General features: G+C 43.5%; 1 protein-coding gene across 3 annotated transcripts in view; it reads right to left on the bottom strand.

The window, feature by feature from the left end:
- LOC126282034 (vascular endothelial growth factor receptor kdr-like) overlaps nt 1–9,450 on the bottom strand; it is a 329,784-nt gene extending 320,334 nt beyond the window's left edge. For 2 of the 3 annotated variants that reach the window (XM_049981444.1, XM_049981446.1), the window contains exon 1: nt 9,240–9,359. In XM_049981444.1, the coding sequence (XP_049837401.1) occupies nt 9,240–9,291 (52 nt within the window). In that variant the 5' untranslated portion in view covers nt 9,292–9,359. Of the gene's footprint in view, nt 1–9,239 lie in introns of all 3 variants that reach the window. The other variant, XM_049981445.1, reaches the window with a different exon arrangement.
- Between the last annotated feature and the right edge of the window lie 9,168 nt (nt 9,451–18,618).

Here is an 18,618-nt window from a genome sequence, read left to right as displayed (position 1 = left end):
ACTGTTTTATTCCTACATGCATACAGGGCGAACCAGCAGCTATCCGTTCCGAGAACAGAGGAAAGTGTGAGGGGCTTGGCGCCTGAAAGCCCGGGGACCGCTTCGGCCGCTCCAGCGCAAGACGTATGGGCCCAAGCCGGTGGGGCCCCTCGGAGGTGTACGATCTGATGGCGCTCAGCCGCAGTGGCCTCTGCCGTAATGAAAACACGCGAAGTGGTGGTCGGCATGCGAAGGGAGTGCGCAACGCTAATTGCATTACATTTCGAGCGTGACCAAGTGCGCGTACGGGAGACAGCTGCAGAGGTGTGATTCTCAACGCTGGAACTTTTTGATAGTCGTGGTCTTCGTAATAAGCGTTATCTCCGCTGTAGCACATGCTACTCAGGTGTTTGACATCTACTTACACCAACCAATATTTTCTTTTAGATGTACTGATACTGACCCTACGACTTATCTTAGAAGATAGCTTACGGAAAGGCAAACCTACGTTTCTAGCATTTGTAGAGGTAGAGAAAGCTTTTGACAATGTTGACTGGAATACTCTTTCAAATTCTGACGGTGGCAGGGGTGAAATACAGGGAGCGCATGGCTATTTACAATTTGCACAGAAAACAGATGGCAGTTGTAAGAGTCGAGGGGTATCAAAGGGAAGCAGTGGTTGGGAAGGGAGTGAGATAGGGCTATAACCTATCCCTGATGTTATTCATTCTGTATATTGAGCAAGCAGTAACGGAAACAAAAGAAAAATTCGGAGTAGGAATTAAAATCCATGGAGAAGAAATAAAAACTTTGAGGTTTGCCGATGACGTAATTCTGTCAGAGACAGCAAAGGACTTTGAAGAACAGTTGAACGGAATAGACAGTGTCTTGAAAGGGGGATATACGATGAACATCAACAAAAGCCAAACGAGGATATGGAATGTAGTCGAATGAAGTCGGGTGATCTGAGGGAATTAGATTAGGAAATGAGATACTTAAATGAGTTGATGATCGAAGTAGAGAGGATATAAAATGTAGACTGGCAATGGCAAGGAAAGCGTTTTTGAAGAAAAATTTGTTAACATCGAGTATAGATTAAAGGGTCAGGAAGTCATTTCTGGAAGTATTTGTATGGAGTGTAGCCATGAACGGAAGTAAAACATGGATGATAAATAGTTTGGACAGGAAGAAAGTAGAAGCTGTCGAAATGTGGTGCTACAGAAGAATGCTGAAGATTAGATGGGTAGATCACGTAACTAATGATGAGGAGGTATTGAATAGAATTGGAGAGAAGAGAAATTTGTGGCACAATTTGACTAGAAGAAGGGATCGGTTGGTAGGACATATTCTGAGGCATCACGGCATCACCAATTTAGCACTGGAGGGCAGCGTGGAGGGTAGAGAGAGAGACCAATAGATGACTACACTGAACAGATTCAGAATGATGTAGGTTGCAGTAGGTACTGGGAGATGAAGAAGCTTGCACAGGATAGAGTAGCATGGAGAGCTGCATCAAACCAGTCTCTGGACTGAAGACCACAACAACAACAATTAAGTTGCACCCAAGAAACCGAAATGAGCAGGAAATGAAGATTTTGCAACTATTCTAATTATGCCGGGTGTTACAAACGCATTCCATAGTTTAAGAGGTGGTAGTATGGATTGAAAGAAGGAAAAAAAAAGTCCAGTAAGCATGACAAATACATACCCTTTGTTAATGTAAAACGTCTCTTCTACAAGTTCGTTGTTACTAGAGTTAATGAAACGTGCTCGCCCTTACTTACGATTTGCATACGTGAGCCATCGCTAAAGATCATGTCTGTCATTTCCCGTGTGCAATAAAAGACTTATATTACGATAATAAGTGCGAAGATGAAACTACAACGTAAAAGCATCTCACAAACTTACCATAACACAAACTCGTTCCACTATTACTAATATAGACTTATGCACTGCACTTACCTGAATTGTGAATACGATTCTGTAACATTTTTTAGTGTACGGTGTATCCACGAACAACTCGGTTGTTTACGGCTTCCTATACTGTAGGTTGTTCGTAATTGCAAAGAGCTTGCAGTAGAATAGATGTTCTTGACTGTATATAGAATGAGGTAGTGCTCATAGCTCGTATGGTGTGCATTTTAGAGCCAATGTTTACTTGATTTTTTCCTCGTTTTGGTCCGTACTACCACCTATGAAATTGAATTCTCTACAATCTTAGCAAAAACACTACCGGTACACGTATTCTTCAATCAGAGGTATCAGAACGATTTTGGCTTGTAACTTTAACAACCTGGACTTTCCGGACCAGTGTCCCTTACCTTACATTTATACATTTACCGCCCCTGAAAGTTTGTATCAGCAACGGATCATCTTGCATAGGCGGGAGGAAGATCAATTCTTCACTTCCCTTGAAACAGGGATTCTCAGAATTTTAACAATAAACCTCTCCGCAAGGAATAGCCTCTTGTATCGTCTGTCACTGGAGTTCGATGACTATTTCTGCGAACCTCTAACGCTGACTAAACGACCCGGGACAAAATATTCAGCTCTGTTTTGAATCTTCTCAACCTGTTCTTCCTACTCGGTGAGGTTCTTGAAGGGAGAGAAATCTTGAAGAAAATGTTCGTACGAGTGGCGCGTAAGCTATAATCTTCGCAGACATTTCCTTGTGAGTCATCCAGTGTACCTCATTTGTCATGTGTTTCTTGTAATTTTTATGTCGGTCTGCTTTAGATTGTTGCATACAGATTCTTCTATGTATTTTACGGGTTTTACTAGTTCCAATGATCGATTCTCAATCATATAACATGGCAATTATGCATTCTTCCGTCCATTTCCAATAAAAGCGTAACATTATGTTGAGCATTTACTGCGAATCCTTGCACCAAGCACTGATATTTTGCATGTCTGGCGGCATTTTTCTTGGAACTGCGACTTCCTTACACCAGCAGCACCACCAGCTTTTCCCGCGTAGCTCCAACGTAATCCGTAGCTATCACTGAGACCTTTCTCCAGAGCGTATTGTAACATTTCTTTCGTTAACTTGTTTTCTTTCGCGGTAGCCCTAGCAAAATTCTAGTTACCTGCAAATTCGTATGTAAGTTTGAGATTAGCGTACTTAAAAAAGACGAACACGACTGTTTTACATATTTATTATTAGCACAAACATATGAAATGTGAGATCATATGTTTTAAATTTTGCTAGTGTACAGCGTACATGAATCAACTTATTGTACGAGTGTACACTATGATGGCGGCGAAAAAGAAAATTTTCGAACGCTTTTTCCCGCTTTTAACGGAAAATGTTTTGCCTCCCTGCCTCAGAAATCGCAAAAAGTTGACATCGTCGGAGAAAATCGACGCACCCACTCGCAAAATCCTGGTAGGTTGCCAATGACTGTCGCGCGTCTGCACGCACAGCTCAATGGACAAACTTCTGCGCGCTCGTCGCTGTTTCCTTGATTTGGGGCCGAAGTTCCCTAATGCCTCATATTACCATCAGACAACTTGTGTATCTCGAGTAGCCAGTGTGACGAGGTAAAGAAAACTGCTTCTTTCTGTAGATTTATACACGCCTTGACAATATTTGGCCGACTCAGCGAAGGAACTACACTACTGGGCATTAAAATTGCTACACCACGAAGACGACGTCCGACAGACGCGAAATTTAACCGACAGGAAGAAGATGCTGTGATATGCAAATGATAAGCTTTTCAGAGCATTCACACAAGGTTGGCGCCACCTACAACGTGCTGACATGAGGAAAGTTTCCAACCGATTTCTCAGACACAAACAGCAGTTCGCCGGCGTTACTTGGTGAAACGTTGTTATGATGCCTCGTGTAATGAGGAGAAATGCGTACCACCACGTTTCCGACTTTGATAAAGGTCGGATCGTAGCCTATTGCAATTGTGGTTTATCGTATCGCGTTGGTCGAGATCCAATGACTGTTAGCAGAATATGGAATCGGTTCAGGAGGGTAATGCGGAACGCCGTGCTGGATCCCAACGGCCTCGGATCACTAGCAGTCGAGATGACAGGCATCTTATCCGCATGGCTGCAACGGATCGTGCATCCACATCTCGATCCCTGAGTCAATAGATGGGGATGTTTGCAAGACAACGAACAGTTCGATGACGTTTGCAGCAGCTTTGACTATCAGCTCGGAGACCATGGCTGCGGTTACCCTTGACGCTTCGTCACAGACAGGAGCGCCTGCAATGGTGTACTCAACGACGAACCTGGCTGCACGAATGGCAGAACGTCATTTTTTCGGATGAATCCAAGTTTTGTTTACAGCATCATTATGGTCTCATCCGTGTTTGGCGACATCGCGGTGAACGAACATTGGAAGCGTGTATTTGTCATCGCCATACTGGCGTTATCACCCGGCTTGATGATATGGGGTGCCATTGGTTACAAGTCTCTCTCACCTCTTGTTCGCATTGACGGCACTTTTAGCAATGGACGTTACATTTCAGATGTGTTTCTATCCCTGCGAAACCCTACATTTCAGCAGGATAATGCCCGACTGCATGTTGCAGTTCTTGTACGGGCCTTTCTGGATACAGAAAATGTTCGACTGCTGCCCTGGCCAGCACGTTCTCCAGATCTCTCACCAATTGAAAACGTCTCGTCAATGGTAGCCGAGTAACTGGCTCGTCACAATACGCCAGTCACTACTCTTGATGAACTATGGTATCGCGTAGAAGCTGCATGGGCAGCTGTACCTGTGCAGGCCATCCAAGCTCTGAATCAATGCCAAGGCGTATCAAGGCCATTATTACGGCCAGATGTGGTTTTTCTGGGTACTGATTTCTCAGGATCTATGCACCCAAATTGCGTGAAAATGTAATCACATGTCAGTTCTAGTATATATCTGTCCAATGAATACCCGTTTATCATCTGCATTTCTTCTTGGTGTAGCAATTTTAATGGCCAGCAGTGTCTGTCAATGAACAAGCAATAGCTCGGAAACGGAAGAGGAAAGCCACTATCTTCGCGATGTGACTAGTTACAGCGATGGCATCACTGCGGACTCAATCATAGCTGACGTCACGATATTGGTGGCCGCCTGGCACGGCGTTCTTATCACTCGTCATTAAACGGGCTTTAAGGCGCCACTAATAGCTTGGATGCATCACTTTTTTCATACCACCTCAGTCAGTTTAAAAAGCAGGGGCCGATTTCATTTCTAAGAGTCTAAGATCAGTTTGATCGAAAATAAATATGAATTTATAAGTGACAGTCGAAAGAAAGAAACGGATGGGAGAAAAGTGGGTATAAGCTTTTGTTTCAAAAGCAATCGCCATTACTGTTATCCCCCCTCTGAGACAAGGCGGTCAGTGCCTTCAGGGACGAATGTTTGTGGTAGCCTGTGGAACAGGGATTGTACTCAGGCGTGCGATTCTTCGTCCGAACAAAAGCGGCGGCCACGAAAGGCTTTTCTTCAGGGCTCCAAAAATATCTGAATTGCATGAGGAGAGATCGGGAATGTATGGAATATGTGGGCACGCTCACATGTTGCCTAGGGTGTTTCGAGTAAGCTGCAGAAGTTTCGCTGGGAAGCCCTCCACAGTGTCCTGATCTCGCTCCCATGAAATTTCCCTAATTTGGAGCCCTGAAGAACTACATTCTTGGCCGTCGATTTGCATGGAACGAAGGCGTGTACGCCTGGGAAAAAACTTTGTTCCGTAGACAACTGCTAACAGTTGTACATAAAGGAGTCTATGACTGTCTTGTCTCACTGTACAACCGTCCTATGTGTATCAGCATGCCTCTGTGGCTAATTGTGCGTCATACTAGAGATCCAAAGCTCTATCGTTCAATCATCGATTCGTACGACTTTTGTCACGGCGTTTCTTTCAACTTTGGCAGTGACTTAATGTGAAAAATGTCAGTTTACACTGTAGGTCCTCTTGCAACTGTCTAGGTAAGTCAGTTCAAAGGTAGGAGACCTAGGGCATCCCACCTCAGACAGGACTGCGCCGTACTAGCTGGGTCAGCGTACATTTACTTGTATACCTGTGAACGTAAAGGAAAAGTAACGAAAACTGTCACACAATGTGCGGTGCTTCGCCAGCTTCCTAGCTGCGCACTGGCGATTTACCGGAGAACCTTTGCCGAATGGAATGACACGCTTGTTCTGGAACATCCCGCACACAACAGTCGCTGTCTCTCTTACCTACACATTAACGTGGTTCATAATATAGGCGTAGCTCCGTGCTCACGTCTCATGTTCAACGATAATGCTCGAATACTGTTGTATAAGAAATGATTTTCTAGTACGTTGCTGCGCTCTACCAGGAACTGTTGTTTTTATTTAACATGGTTCAAAATGACATTCTTGCTACAGCAACATCAAGTTTAATACAGATGCAGTCTCTGGCACCATGCTTTCTGAATATAGATCTCCTTATCACAAAGTAAGTAAATAAATAAATATTAAAATTACTCTCCTGAAGACAAGGATCGGAAATATGTTTTCGAAATTTTGTTGATACGTTTGTGCGTTCATTTCTCAGTACTATTTAAGTTGAAAGCCAATGTGACAGCGCAGACTTACAGAAGGACCGCCTGCAGATGAGCATAATTCCCGAAGTATTACTGGTATGTCACTTATGTCACTGTTTCCAGTTAGCATATGGTTCGTTATAGCTGGATGCCACAAAGTATGTTCCTGTTAGAGACGAGGACTAGAGTGACACTTCAACAAAGCACTTCGTGTCTACATCATGAGTATCCATGTCAAGAATTGTGAGGGGAGGGAAGAAAACTTGTCACTTAGCCCAACGGGTGAATTGTAGGGAGTAAAATTCGGCCACGAAAAAGGCCGCTCAAAAATCTCGCGTTCAACTGATTAATATCGTTCGTACTTCTGGAACCCTAGCTTCTATTAACGGAACAGATACAGAAGATTTGATTTTTTACGGCGCTGGCCAATCACCAATATAGTAGAGGGGTAATCTACCTGGTCTGTTCTGAACAAAACGCAGTGGAGCACTGAATTTTATCACGTTTTTGTTTCCTCTAAATATTAACCCCTGAGTCAATAAAAGTCGCTGATGATTGTACACAGTCTATGTTGTTATATTTGGACTTCCTCTGTGTCGAAGACAATCTTATCCTTATATTTCCGCTCCAGCTACTATCGCCACACTTTGTGTAGTATCCCACGGAACCCGTATTCCAACACGTCGGGTTACTTGGTTCATACACGGAAGGAAAGCGAGGCTAGTGGTGTGTGTCATCGAAAGCTATCTACGTCGCTCCCGATTTTTTTTCTTTTTTCCTGTTAATTTTACATACTTGGACATAACGAGTTAGCACATGTCATCTACGTTAAAACTGAACAGTTTGTAACTGTTTGTGGCATATCTATAACTTAGAAAACGTTCGTGCAACAAATATTTCCAGCACAGTTGATGTTGCTCAGAAGTGGCCTACTACTATAAACAAATCGTACAATTATGTACACAACACTTCTTCTTAAAGTACCCTATTGCCGAAACGCTTCTTGCTCATTCAGTTTTAGTGTAATATAGCGACTGCAACAGCAAATAATGCTAATTTTCCACCTCTCAATTATCAGTTTATAAGCAAAATTTCTTATGCATAACTACGATGCTACAAACAGTATACCCCTTTCTTTCTGCAAATGGTGAACAGTTACGAAATACGTTTTGAAGATGACAAGTTAGCGTTATTCTTAGCTGATACATGTTTAAAGTTGTAAGGAATGTTAGGTTTTGATTATAACAAGCAGGCGCTCTATTTAAGAAAAGCGGCACAATCCGATCCATACCTGCTCAGCTTTCGTCTCTGAAGAACTCATTACAAAGTAAGAAACTATTTCCTACAACTTCAAGTTTGTAGATGCGCCAGCATAATACATTCATAAAACGTGATAACTGCTCTGGACGAAAAAAAGCTTAAGGCTTTCTCTAGGTAGGGGCTACACGATTTCGTTTAAGAGACTACATCCAAAATTAAATTTGCTTTCAGGCTGTGTTTCATCTGCAATGTCACTATTTTCAATTTCGAAACTACCTAGACAAAAGCCCATTTCACTGCGCTCTCGTATCTCCGACAATAACGGCGTACTAGCGAAATAGGTAACAATAACACTGTTCGGGAATGGCAGTTGAGCAACAACAAAATACCGGCGCTGAAATAAATATGTTCGTAAAAAAAAAAAAAAAATAGTTCTACACGGAACCAGATGAGAAACGAAGCTCTTGGCACAGCTGTTCCCGGCAGTTAGAACAGTCTAGATAAGGCGCAGGAAGCGGTATCACGCTGAAGACAAGCACACTATGAAACGCAGCAACAGAACATGAAATAAGAACGCACTTATAAAAATCAAATGAAAACCGTAGCAAATTAGCCATGATGGATTTTCGTGCTAGACACTGTTCCGCTTTTCATAAACGTTACGGAAGGGAATGTTGTTTCTCATGGTCTCTTGATTTGACGATGAGGAAAATAGCAATCGTATATATTGCCCATGTAATCTTACTTCCAAGACTGAATCACTGGAACAAATATGGGAATAAATACTATCTTGTCCTATAGCTAATAGGTCTTGACACGCCTATTATTTACTACTTCCAAGTATTCACTTCATAAAGACATGAACAGCATGTCGTTTTACACCCTACAGTCTACACAGGCGCTATTTCTGAACACATCCACAAGTTGTGTTACATTAAATCTGTCGTCTTAGTCCGCTGACAAATGAGTAGTTTGATCCCTCACAACAGGCAAGTCTTCATGACAGGAGATACAAATAGTCATGCAAAAGAATGATGTATACGTTTAACTCGAACCCTTATAAAATAAAGCACAAACGATCATAACGGAGTCAAGTAGTTTACGGAAAATCACTGTAGGAGCCAAAGGAGGAAAGCTGGGAGTGTACGTATTGCAGAAGAGATACTTCGAAATCTAGTAAATGATTTCGTTCTTCTTAAAGTAACTAAAATAGTTTGACACAAAAAAAATCCCGCTACTATAAAAAGAACACCTCTGTTGCACCATTGACATTAACGTAACTCCTGGTGGAAAGGTGTGCCGATGCTTTAAAAACCAACAAGAGAATGAAATGCTGTAAAACACACATACAAAACAAAACTGCACTACGGCGATTGAAACTACGCCTTTCAGAATAAACTAGTTTGTTAATCCACCTTGCAGCACATTTGTCTGACTCTGCGTTTGCAAAAAATGTTTATTACTCACAACAACATTGACAGTACCTGTGACTGTAGCTAGCAGCACCAATGTAAACAAACACTTTGACAGGGCCATTGCACGCACATATCACCGCGTCCACTCGTGTCAAATTTTCTCCGCGCAGTGTACGGCGCTTTCGGACTTTCGTATGTCCCCACCACTTTGTGCCAAAGAGTTCAAACGGGAAGCGATACCACCCGTGTTACTGAGTTCGTACGACTTCCACAGCCAATGCGATTATACATTTCTGAATAATTAAGAAGTAGCAGAGTCTATTATGTTACACTGTGGAAGTAGTGTATTTAAATAATCTCAGAACAGTTGGATAATTCGTAGATATGACGTAACAAGGAGCTTTCTCGCTGTCTTAAGTATAGTAACACGCCATGTATTGGTCTTCAGATTGGAGTAATACTTTTCTTTCACTTCCCTTTCTTTCACTTCCCTAAACATCCAAAATTTGACATATATTGGAAATGTTAATGGGGATGTTCATCGCTTAACAATGAATAAAATGTAATTTCTTTTAGTAGTTATTCAACTGCCTGCTTGTAGAAACTACCATCGTCAGATATCGATCGACAATAACATCAAACACTGCAGGCTCAAAGAATAAGGCGGAGGATTTGAACTTACGTATATTTTGATCGTAGAGATATTAGTATATACCTCTACGGTTATGATGATATTTTTTCTGTTCTAAAAGCAGACAGACAGGCGAACCATTCATGTTGATGTTTAGTAAAAAAAAAAAGGTGCCTTTGGACATAACTCGTCAGATTTTACGAGAATTACACATTGAAATAGCGCCGGTTGGTATTTTCTACTACCTATGTAAGCCCCTTCCTTGACTATCTGGTTTCGCTGATAAATTGAAGTTTTATGGGATTGATGGCATAGCCAACCAATGGATAATGTCTTACCTAACTAAAAGAATGCAGAAAGCTGTACTTAGTAATTCAACCAATCTAGCCCAGTGACATAATTCTCATTTTGCAGTGAAACATAGTGTGTAGTGGGGCAATCGCTCTGTTGTAGGAATAATTTAAAAGCAAAGATCGCTTTAACACTGTTTACTGGATAACCGGTGACAAACAAATTTTTCTTTTTTTTTTGTTTTAAGTTGACACTAGTATTTTAATCAATCCTCTATGATTCAAAAGGAATAATTATATACATAATTACAATACCAGAAAGAAACATGACTCATTACTCCACATAAAGGTTGTCTTTAGCACAAAAAGGATGCACAATGCAGCAACAAAAATTTTTGATCACTTATCGAGTGACATAAAATATCTAATAGGCACCAAAGTAAACCTTGAGAACAAACTGAAATAGTTTCTCCTTGACAACTCCTTCTATTCAGTAGAGGTTTAAAACACCAGCCTTGGATGTTGTCCATACCACTTAACCATTGTTCCTTCCCACCCAGCACATAACTCAGAAGTGGTATGGCTCATTAGTAGAACTGCTACACAGGTGCTGTATCTGCCATCCAGAGTGGCCACAGACCACAGTCAACACTGTATTGCTATGCAGTCTTTCACATTTGGGTTCACCCATTTGGTTGTACCTTGAGGTGGACCCCAGGCAGGGTTGTAGGCTACAGGGATGCTAATTATTTAAAGTGACGAGGCCAGAATAAGTTGGTTTACCAATGTAACCATTTGTGGCTGTGACAACAGTTCACCACCACACCCTCTAACAGTGCCATATCCGATAATCTCACACATGCCCGAGACAAAAAATCGCCCTTGCTTCCACTTATACATTGGCACAATCTCCACCTTCACATTAGTCCAGTGTCATAACGAGCCACAGGAGGCAAGCCTATGGAGGCTGAGCCACATCCCAGACTGCACTATGACCTATATCTCTCAACGTGCCTGCTGAACTCGTGGAGGTGGGCCACAGGGCTGACTGCCCAAAAAATCTTGCTGTCCTTTAACAAGGTATTTGTCACCATCCCTGTATCTCTTGATGGCAGAGCCATTGGCTGGATTATCAGCATCTCCAGCACTTATTTGGAACAGGGAAAAGTGCTGTCCATGGCATTTCTGTCCCTAAGTACTGGTTAAAAGAAGAAGAAATATTGTATCCTCATCTGGCAGCCATGAAGGTACAGAGATGCTTAACGTACTGGCGCCAGCCGGGGTGGCCGAGCGGTTCTAGGCGCTACAGTCTGGATCCACGTGACAGCTATGGTCGCAGGTCTGAATCCTGCCTCAGGCATGGATGTGAGTGATGTCCTTAGGTTAGTTAGGTTTAATTAGTTATATGTTCTAGGGGACTGATGACTTCACATGTTAAGTCCCATAGTGCTCAGAGCCATTTTGACCTACTGCCAGTGAGGAAATCAACATGGCTTGCACAAGGCCTATTCCTGGGAGTCAGAGCCTGATAGAGGCCACATGCAGCACTAGATTCTGCTGCAGACACAGTCTTTGCTGAAAAAACCCCTTGGCCTCAAGCAGCTTAGAAAGTCTGCTGCCACATATGTCAAACAGATCACTGTGCTATATGAGGCTGTTCAGAATGTGCCCTGTGTTTACAACCATGCTGTGTGTTTGGATTTTGTATTGAATTTCTCATTGAATGTCTCATACTATGCCATTGAAAGACTTGGCTGAAACAAATGGCTTGTTTCTTCTCCACCAAGTCACTCACCCCATCTCTGTGTAAGTACAAAACCTGAATGTGATCTTCATGTTGTCTTGTGTTTAGTGATTCTGTACTTGAGCCTGAACACCATTAGTGGGACCCGTATTCTGTTGATTATGGACTTGAATTTGAACACTGCTTTGCAGAACTTTCATTCAGCATGTATAGTGAACAATGTTTGTATCTTTTGAGATAAGCATGTGTGTGTGTTTATTTTAATCATTCTTGTCGTACTTTTGATTTACATGTCATTTATACGAGAGATGTCATTCTACATGTTAAAGACTCATTATTCTCTCCAAACTGTCTTGGTTACCACACCTCAGGGACCTGAAAGCCAGGACGCAGAAGACACTGGTCATCTTATCCACAGATCCACTGGTTTTCAGGTAATCACAGCTAGATTATGGAGTATGAATCAGTGAATCCATGTTATCTTAAGACCATTGATGCGATCCAACATGAGGGGATTAGGCTGATAATTTGGGCTTATAGGACCAGCCCCATGCCCAGTCTCTTGCTGAGGCTGGGGAACTGCCACTTACTATCCAGTGAAAGTGCCTCATGGTGCATCAGGCATGTAAGTTCCTCACTGCTCCAAATTCATTAGCATACCACACTCTTGCTCGTCTGTCTCCAGAATGCATTTTCTCCAACTGTCCATGAGCAATAAAGCCATTTGGGATCTAAGTGCAGCGTGTGCTGAAGTCACTTGGAGTGCAGAATAAGTATAGCCCCAGTTCCAGGGTTTTAGCTGCCTACCACCCTGATTACTGCATAATTTTAGATTTGAAGTGTAGGAGGGGCTGACACCCAGCATACATTGTTAATACATTATTTTATGACATTTTAACTGAGCACCACAACTCTGTAGCTGTATTTACGGATGTTATATAAGTAAGAGACAACAATCACCATATTACACAGTACTGGTTAGATGAGTGCATGATCAGAATCACAATTAACAATTATGAATTTTTGACAGTTTGAATACAGGAATTGTTACTGTAAAGTGGGGAGAAATACATTTCATAAACAATTAGTACAGAAAAAAGTGAATTCACATTTTAATTACACTGTGAACAGAAAAAAGTAAATTCACATTTTAATTACACAGTGAATCTTTTTACATAAGTTTCACAGATTAATTTAGTCAAATGTTTCATAAAACTGTGTAAATATCTTAAAGTTAATTTAAAGTTGTTACAGTGCTTTCTAGAACTTTCCAAAATAAATTTTTTATACAAAGAATGATAATTTTAATATCTGATGGTATATATTTACAATATTACAATTGCAAACTGGTAAAACATCAAAACTATGAACCTCAAAAAGTTCCTGTGCACTATATATCAGGTTTTATATTAAATATAAGGATTGAATAGCGTACTAGTCTGTACCATTACAATACCATTAACTGTACTGCTAGGTGATCTGTGCAGACCTATTACAATATGGGAAACGGGAATATGGATAACTATACATGCAACAAACTGTCCCCATAAATGCTTATACATACATATATTTCAGCACAAAGAAAGATAGATGTGTACCACTATACAAGGTACAAAGGCTGACTGGAACATTAACATGGCAGCTTGTCAGAGCAGTTAGAGTTCAAACACCATGCTTTATGTGGTCGATGTGACCTATCGACGCCACATAGCCCCCCCCCCCCCCCACAGTATGGAGTACGGCCTCTGAGGCCAGAGTGGAGGTCATATGGGTGTTGGGGTTGGAGTGAGTAGTGTGACGAGGCGGCAGGCACACGACTGGAAGATCCATCTCTGTCAGGGCGGCATGCGAAGGCATGGCGGCGGGCTGCAGGTCCACATTGTAAACAGACAGCCAGCGGGGATGGATGATGCGTCGGCTGGCCTGGGAGTAGAGGTGTGGGGAGGGGTGGGGCATGCGTGCGTGCCTGCCCCTAATGCAGATTGAGCCATCTGAGGAGATGAATGCACAAACTCCTGATGGATTGCACTCTCGAGGGAGGGACAGGCCATGCACTATCTTGACATCTAGTTCCTCATTGAGTGTCAAGTCTGCAGTGCCTGTAAAGAGCACAAGCACACGGTCACCGAAAGCAACACATCGTCGTCGTGATTAGATGGTACATTGCAGCGCAACTTGAAAGTCGGGGAGCAAGTCTGTCCAGAAGATGAAACATCATCAAAACCTGCACATGGAGTTGATGACGACATGCTTGGGAAACCCACAAACTGTGGTGACAAATCATCAGAAGGAGAAGACCCTACCATGGGATGAGCTAACACATTATCGGGCTCAGCAATGGAAAATTCGTCCAGATGATCCGACTGGGATGGCAGAGGGGTGTCGGGGTCCATGAAAGCAGGCTTTAACCTTTGTAGCGAAACAGTCTGCGGGCTATCTTTAACCATAATGTTGAACGTTGTCTCGCCCCTCCAGAGTACTTTAAAGGGGCCGAGATATGAGGGTTGCAGGGGTTCGGAATCATCCCTGAGCATAATGTGGGAGCATACGTTGAGTACGGTTGGCACGTAAGTGTCTGGCAGGGTATGACTGACAGGCAGGTGTAGCTGTGCGTGTCTAAAGTGGGTGCAAATTCTACTAATAAAGACTGGGGAAGTGGGGAAATCCTCAGGTGCTTACAGCAGGATAAGTTCTCCAGGTAGAACCGGGTTCTCGCTGAAAACGAATTCGGAGATGGTTCCCTGTAAGTCAGGTTTATAGGTCGAACAGAGACCGAGTAACACCCAAAGAAGTGCCTCATACCAGAGACAGTCATGGCCCTGAGTGCTGTTTTAAGGGTGCACTGCCATCGTTCCACTAAACCATTGCTTTGCGGGTGGTAGGCTGTTGTATGACTTTTTTAATACCACAAAGGTTCCATAGAATCGTGAAAAGTGCCTCGAACTGTTGACCCTGGTCAGTGGTGATGGTGGATGGGCAACCGAACTTAGCGATCCACGATAAGATGAATCCCTTGGCCATGGTTTCTGCTGTGAGTCTGGGTAAAGGAACAGCTTCCACCCAACGAGACATGCAGTTGATTGTGGAGAGAATATATCTGTGGCCCTCTGATGGTGGCAGAGGCCCAATAAGGTCAATAGGTACATGACGAAAACATCCTTGTTGAATGTCAGACTTGCCAAGGGGGGAGGGGAGGGGGGTCAAGACAGGTGTGGCAACTGAGTTTGTTGCGCTGGCAGGAAATGTAGCTGTGTGGCCAGGTTTGACAGTCCTGCTTAACATTTTTCCAAACAAAATGCTCAGTGACGAGGCATGTGGTGGTGCAGACGCCAGGGTGGGTAAGGTTATGCAAGGCGTCAAAGGCTTCTCGGCCCAACAAGGGAGGGAGCAACAGCCACAAGTGCCGGTAGAAGAGTCGCAATACACTTCGTCCAAAATGCTGGGGAACTTGGCTTTGGTAAACACAAGCAATGTCTGAGGATCTGTCAGGAGAGCTTGAGATTCCTCGTCAGAGGCCTGGAGAGCGGCGAGGTCGGATGAATCGATGATGCATGAGACAGTATTGATCCGCAAAAAGAAATCAGCGGGGATGTTTTCCGTGCCTTTGATGTAGCGTACGTCCGTAGTAAATTGAGAGACCAGGTCGAAGTGGCGGAAATGCTGAGGGGGTCGGTCCTCAGGAAGGTTGCAGAAGGCGTTTGCCAGTGGTTTGTGGTCAGTAAGGATGAAGAAAGAACGGCCCTCGATGTCAGGGTGAAAGTGTTTGATGCCTTCATAGACCTGCCAGAAGTTCTATATGAAGGGGTGAAACCATGTCGTCTTTGCGTTGCTGTAATACCGCCCCGACCGCGATTTCACTCGCGTCCGTAGTGATGAACAACTTTGCAGACAGATTGGGGTGAGTGAGTACGACCGCGTGAGCCAACACTGCCCTGAAGGCCTCTATCATAGGTTCAACTGTTCCCATAAATGTTTATACATACATGTATTTCAGCACAAAGAAAGATTCGCATGTACACTTTACAAGGTACAAATGCTGACTGGAACATTAACATGGCAGCTTGTCAGAGCAGTTAGAGTTCAAAGACAATGCTTTACATGGTCAATGTCAGCTATCAATGCCACAACAATCAGGAGCACTTTATTTGCAACTAGCTTTATTGTTGATATTTTAGGTGTAATTTCAACACTAAGTTCTGTGATGAAATTGAGTTTTGTGAACTGAAGATTCTCTTTAAAATTACGATGCAATTTTCCAACTTCCATCTTCTGTTTGGTTGAAATTATTGCCAGAGCATAACTGTTTATTTTAACATTTTATTAAGGTTTGAGACTGAACATGTCCTGTGAGAATGACAACATCTGCATTCTCCTCAGCTTGTGTGAACTATAATAATATGCACTTGTTGCTGAGATAATGAATATTTTGATGTAGTATTTAGAGAACTGTTTATTTCCTCTTAGACTGCTTTTAGGCCTAACCATTTTTGTTACAAAATACTTGTCATTACCATCATACCTTATTCATTTTCCCTATTATTGAGAATTGTACCCATCCCAGCATAGATGTGAATAAGAATTTTGCATTCTAGCTAATTTAAATGTAAACTACCATTACCCAAGCCACTCATTGCTTAAGAATTTATTCAGATTTATGGACATGGTTCCTACACTATTACCAGAAAATCATGTACTGAGTGCAATGAATCGCTAGATTCATTGATACAATATTATAGTTTTATCAAGAACCAGTGATTACTATGATAGAAATTCCAAACCATAAAAACAACTTTAATAAATGAGAAGAGTGACTAAAATTAGACAAGTTATGGAGCTTAGTACTACATAAAGCAGACAGTGCCAACTCTTCCTCACTACAGGCACCATAACAGATGCTGGTGCCAATCTGTACTCTTAGAGTATGTGTGAGGTAGGGACGCTCAACAACATGCCATAATCTTAGAACACAGTCAGATGACATCACAACCCAATGGGATAGGTAATCAGGATATAGAAAACTTAATTCCCTTATATGTCGTAGCTCATATATAAAGGGGCTGGCCAGTACTTACCTCAGCTCAGTACAGCCGATAGAAACACAAAAAACAACCAAAAATTTAAGTTCCTAGCTTTCGGAATAAATGTTCCTTCATCAGGGAGGAGAGAGGGGAAAGAAAGGGAAGAAGCTTCATAACCTGGGTTGTGAGTAACTAAATCCACTTTCCCTTCTTCCCTTTCTTTCCCCTCTCTCCTCCCTGATGAAGGAACATTTATTCTGAAAGCTAGGAACTTAAATTTTCGGTTGTTTTTTGTGTTTTTATCGGCTGTACTGAGCTGAGGTAAGTACTGGCCAGCCCCTCTATCTCTTTGTTATTATTTGTTTCACATCTTTATATGAGATTTTCCATTAATTAGTAGCTCATATATACACTCCTGGAAATGGAAAAAAGAACACATTGACACCGGTGTGTCAGACCCACCATACTTGCTCCGGACACTGCGAGAGGGCTATACAAGCAATGATCACACGCACGGCACAGCGGACACACCAGGAACCGCGGTGTTGGCCGTCGAATGGCGCTAGCTGCGCAGCATTTGTGCACCGCCGCCGTCAATGTCAGCCAGTTTGTCGTGGCATACGGACCTCCATCGCAGTCTTTAACACTGGTAGCATGCCGCGACAGCGTGGACGTGAACCGTATGTGCAGTTGACTGACTTTGAGCGAGGGCGTATAGTGGGCATGAGGGAGGCCGGGTGGACGTACCGCCGAATTGCTCAACACGTGGGGCGTGAGGTCTCCACAGTACATCGATGTTGTCGCCAGTGGTCGGCGGAAGGTGCACGTGCCCGTCGACCTGGGACCGGACCGCAGCGACGCACGGATGCACGCCAAAACCGTAGGATCCTACGCAGTGCCGTAGGGGACCGCACCGCCACTTCCCAGCAAATTAGGGACACTGTTGCTCCTGGGGTATCGGCGAGGACCATTCGCAACCGTCTCCATGAAGCTGGGCTACGGTCCCGCACACCGTTAGGCCGTCTTCCGCTCACGCCCCAACATCGTGCAGCCCGCCTCCAGTGGAGTCGCGACAGGCGTGAATGGAGGGACGAATGGAGACGTGTCGTCTTCAGCGATGAGAGTCGCTTCTGCCTTGGTGCCAATGATGGTCGTATGCGTGTTTGGCGCCGTGCAGGTGAGCGCCACAATCAGGACTGCATACGACCGAGGCACACAGGGCCAACACCTTGCATCATGGTGTTGGGAGCGATCTCCTACACTGGCCGTACACCTCAGGTGATCGTCGAGGCGACACTGAATAGTGCACGGTACATCCAAACCGTCATCGAACCCATCGTTCTACCATTCCTAGACCGGCAAGGGAACTTGCTGTTCCAACAGGACAATGCACTTCCGCATGTATCCCGTGCCACCCAAGGTGCTCTAGAAGGTGTAAGTCAACTACCCTGGCCAGCAAGATCTCCGGATCTGTCCTCTATTGAGCATGTTTGGGACTGGATGAAGCGTCGTCTCACGCGGTATGCACGTCCAGCACGAACGCTGGTCCACCTGAGGCGCCAGGTGGAAATGGCATGGCAAGCCGTTCCACAGGACTACATCCAGCATCTGTACGATCGTCTCCATGGGAGAATAGCAGCCTGCATTGCTGCGAAAGGTGGATATACACTGTACTAGTGCCGACATTGTGCATGCTGTGTTGCCTGTGTCTATGTGCCTGTGGTTCTGTCAGTGTGATCATGTGAAGTATATGACCCCAGGAATG

The sequence above is a fragment of the Schistocerca gregaria genome, chromosome 7 (genome assembly GCF_023897955.1).
Source record: "Schistocerca gregaria isolate iqSchGreg1 chromosome 7, iqSchGreg1.2, whole genome shotgun sequence".
In the NCBI taxonomy this organism is placed as follows: domain Eukaryota; kingdom Metazoa; phylum Arthropoda; class Insecta; order Orthoptera; family Acrididae; genus Schistocerca; species Schistocerca gregaria.
The sequence above is the reverse complement of the archived record's forward strand: the minus strand, read 5'-3'. Positions and strand labels throughout refer to the sequence as shown.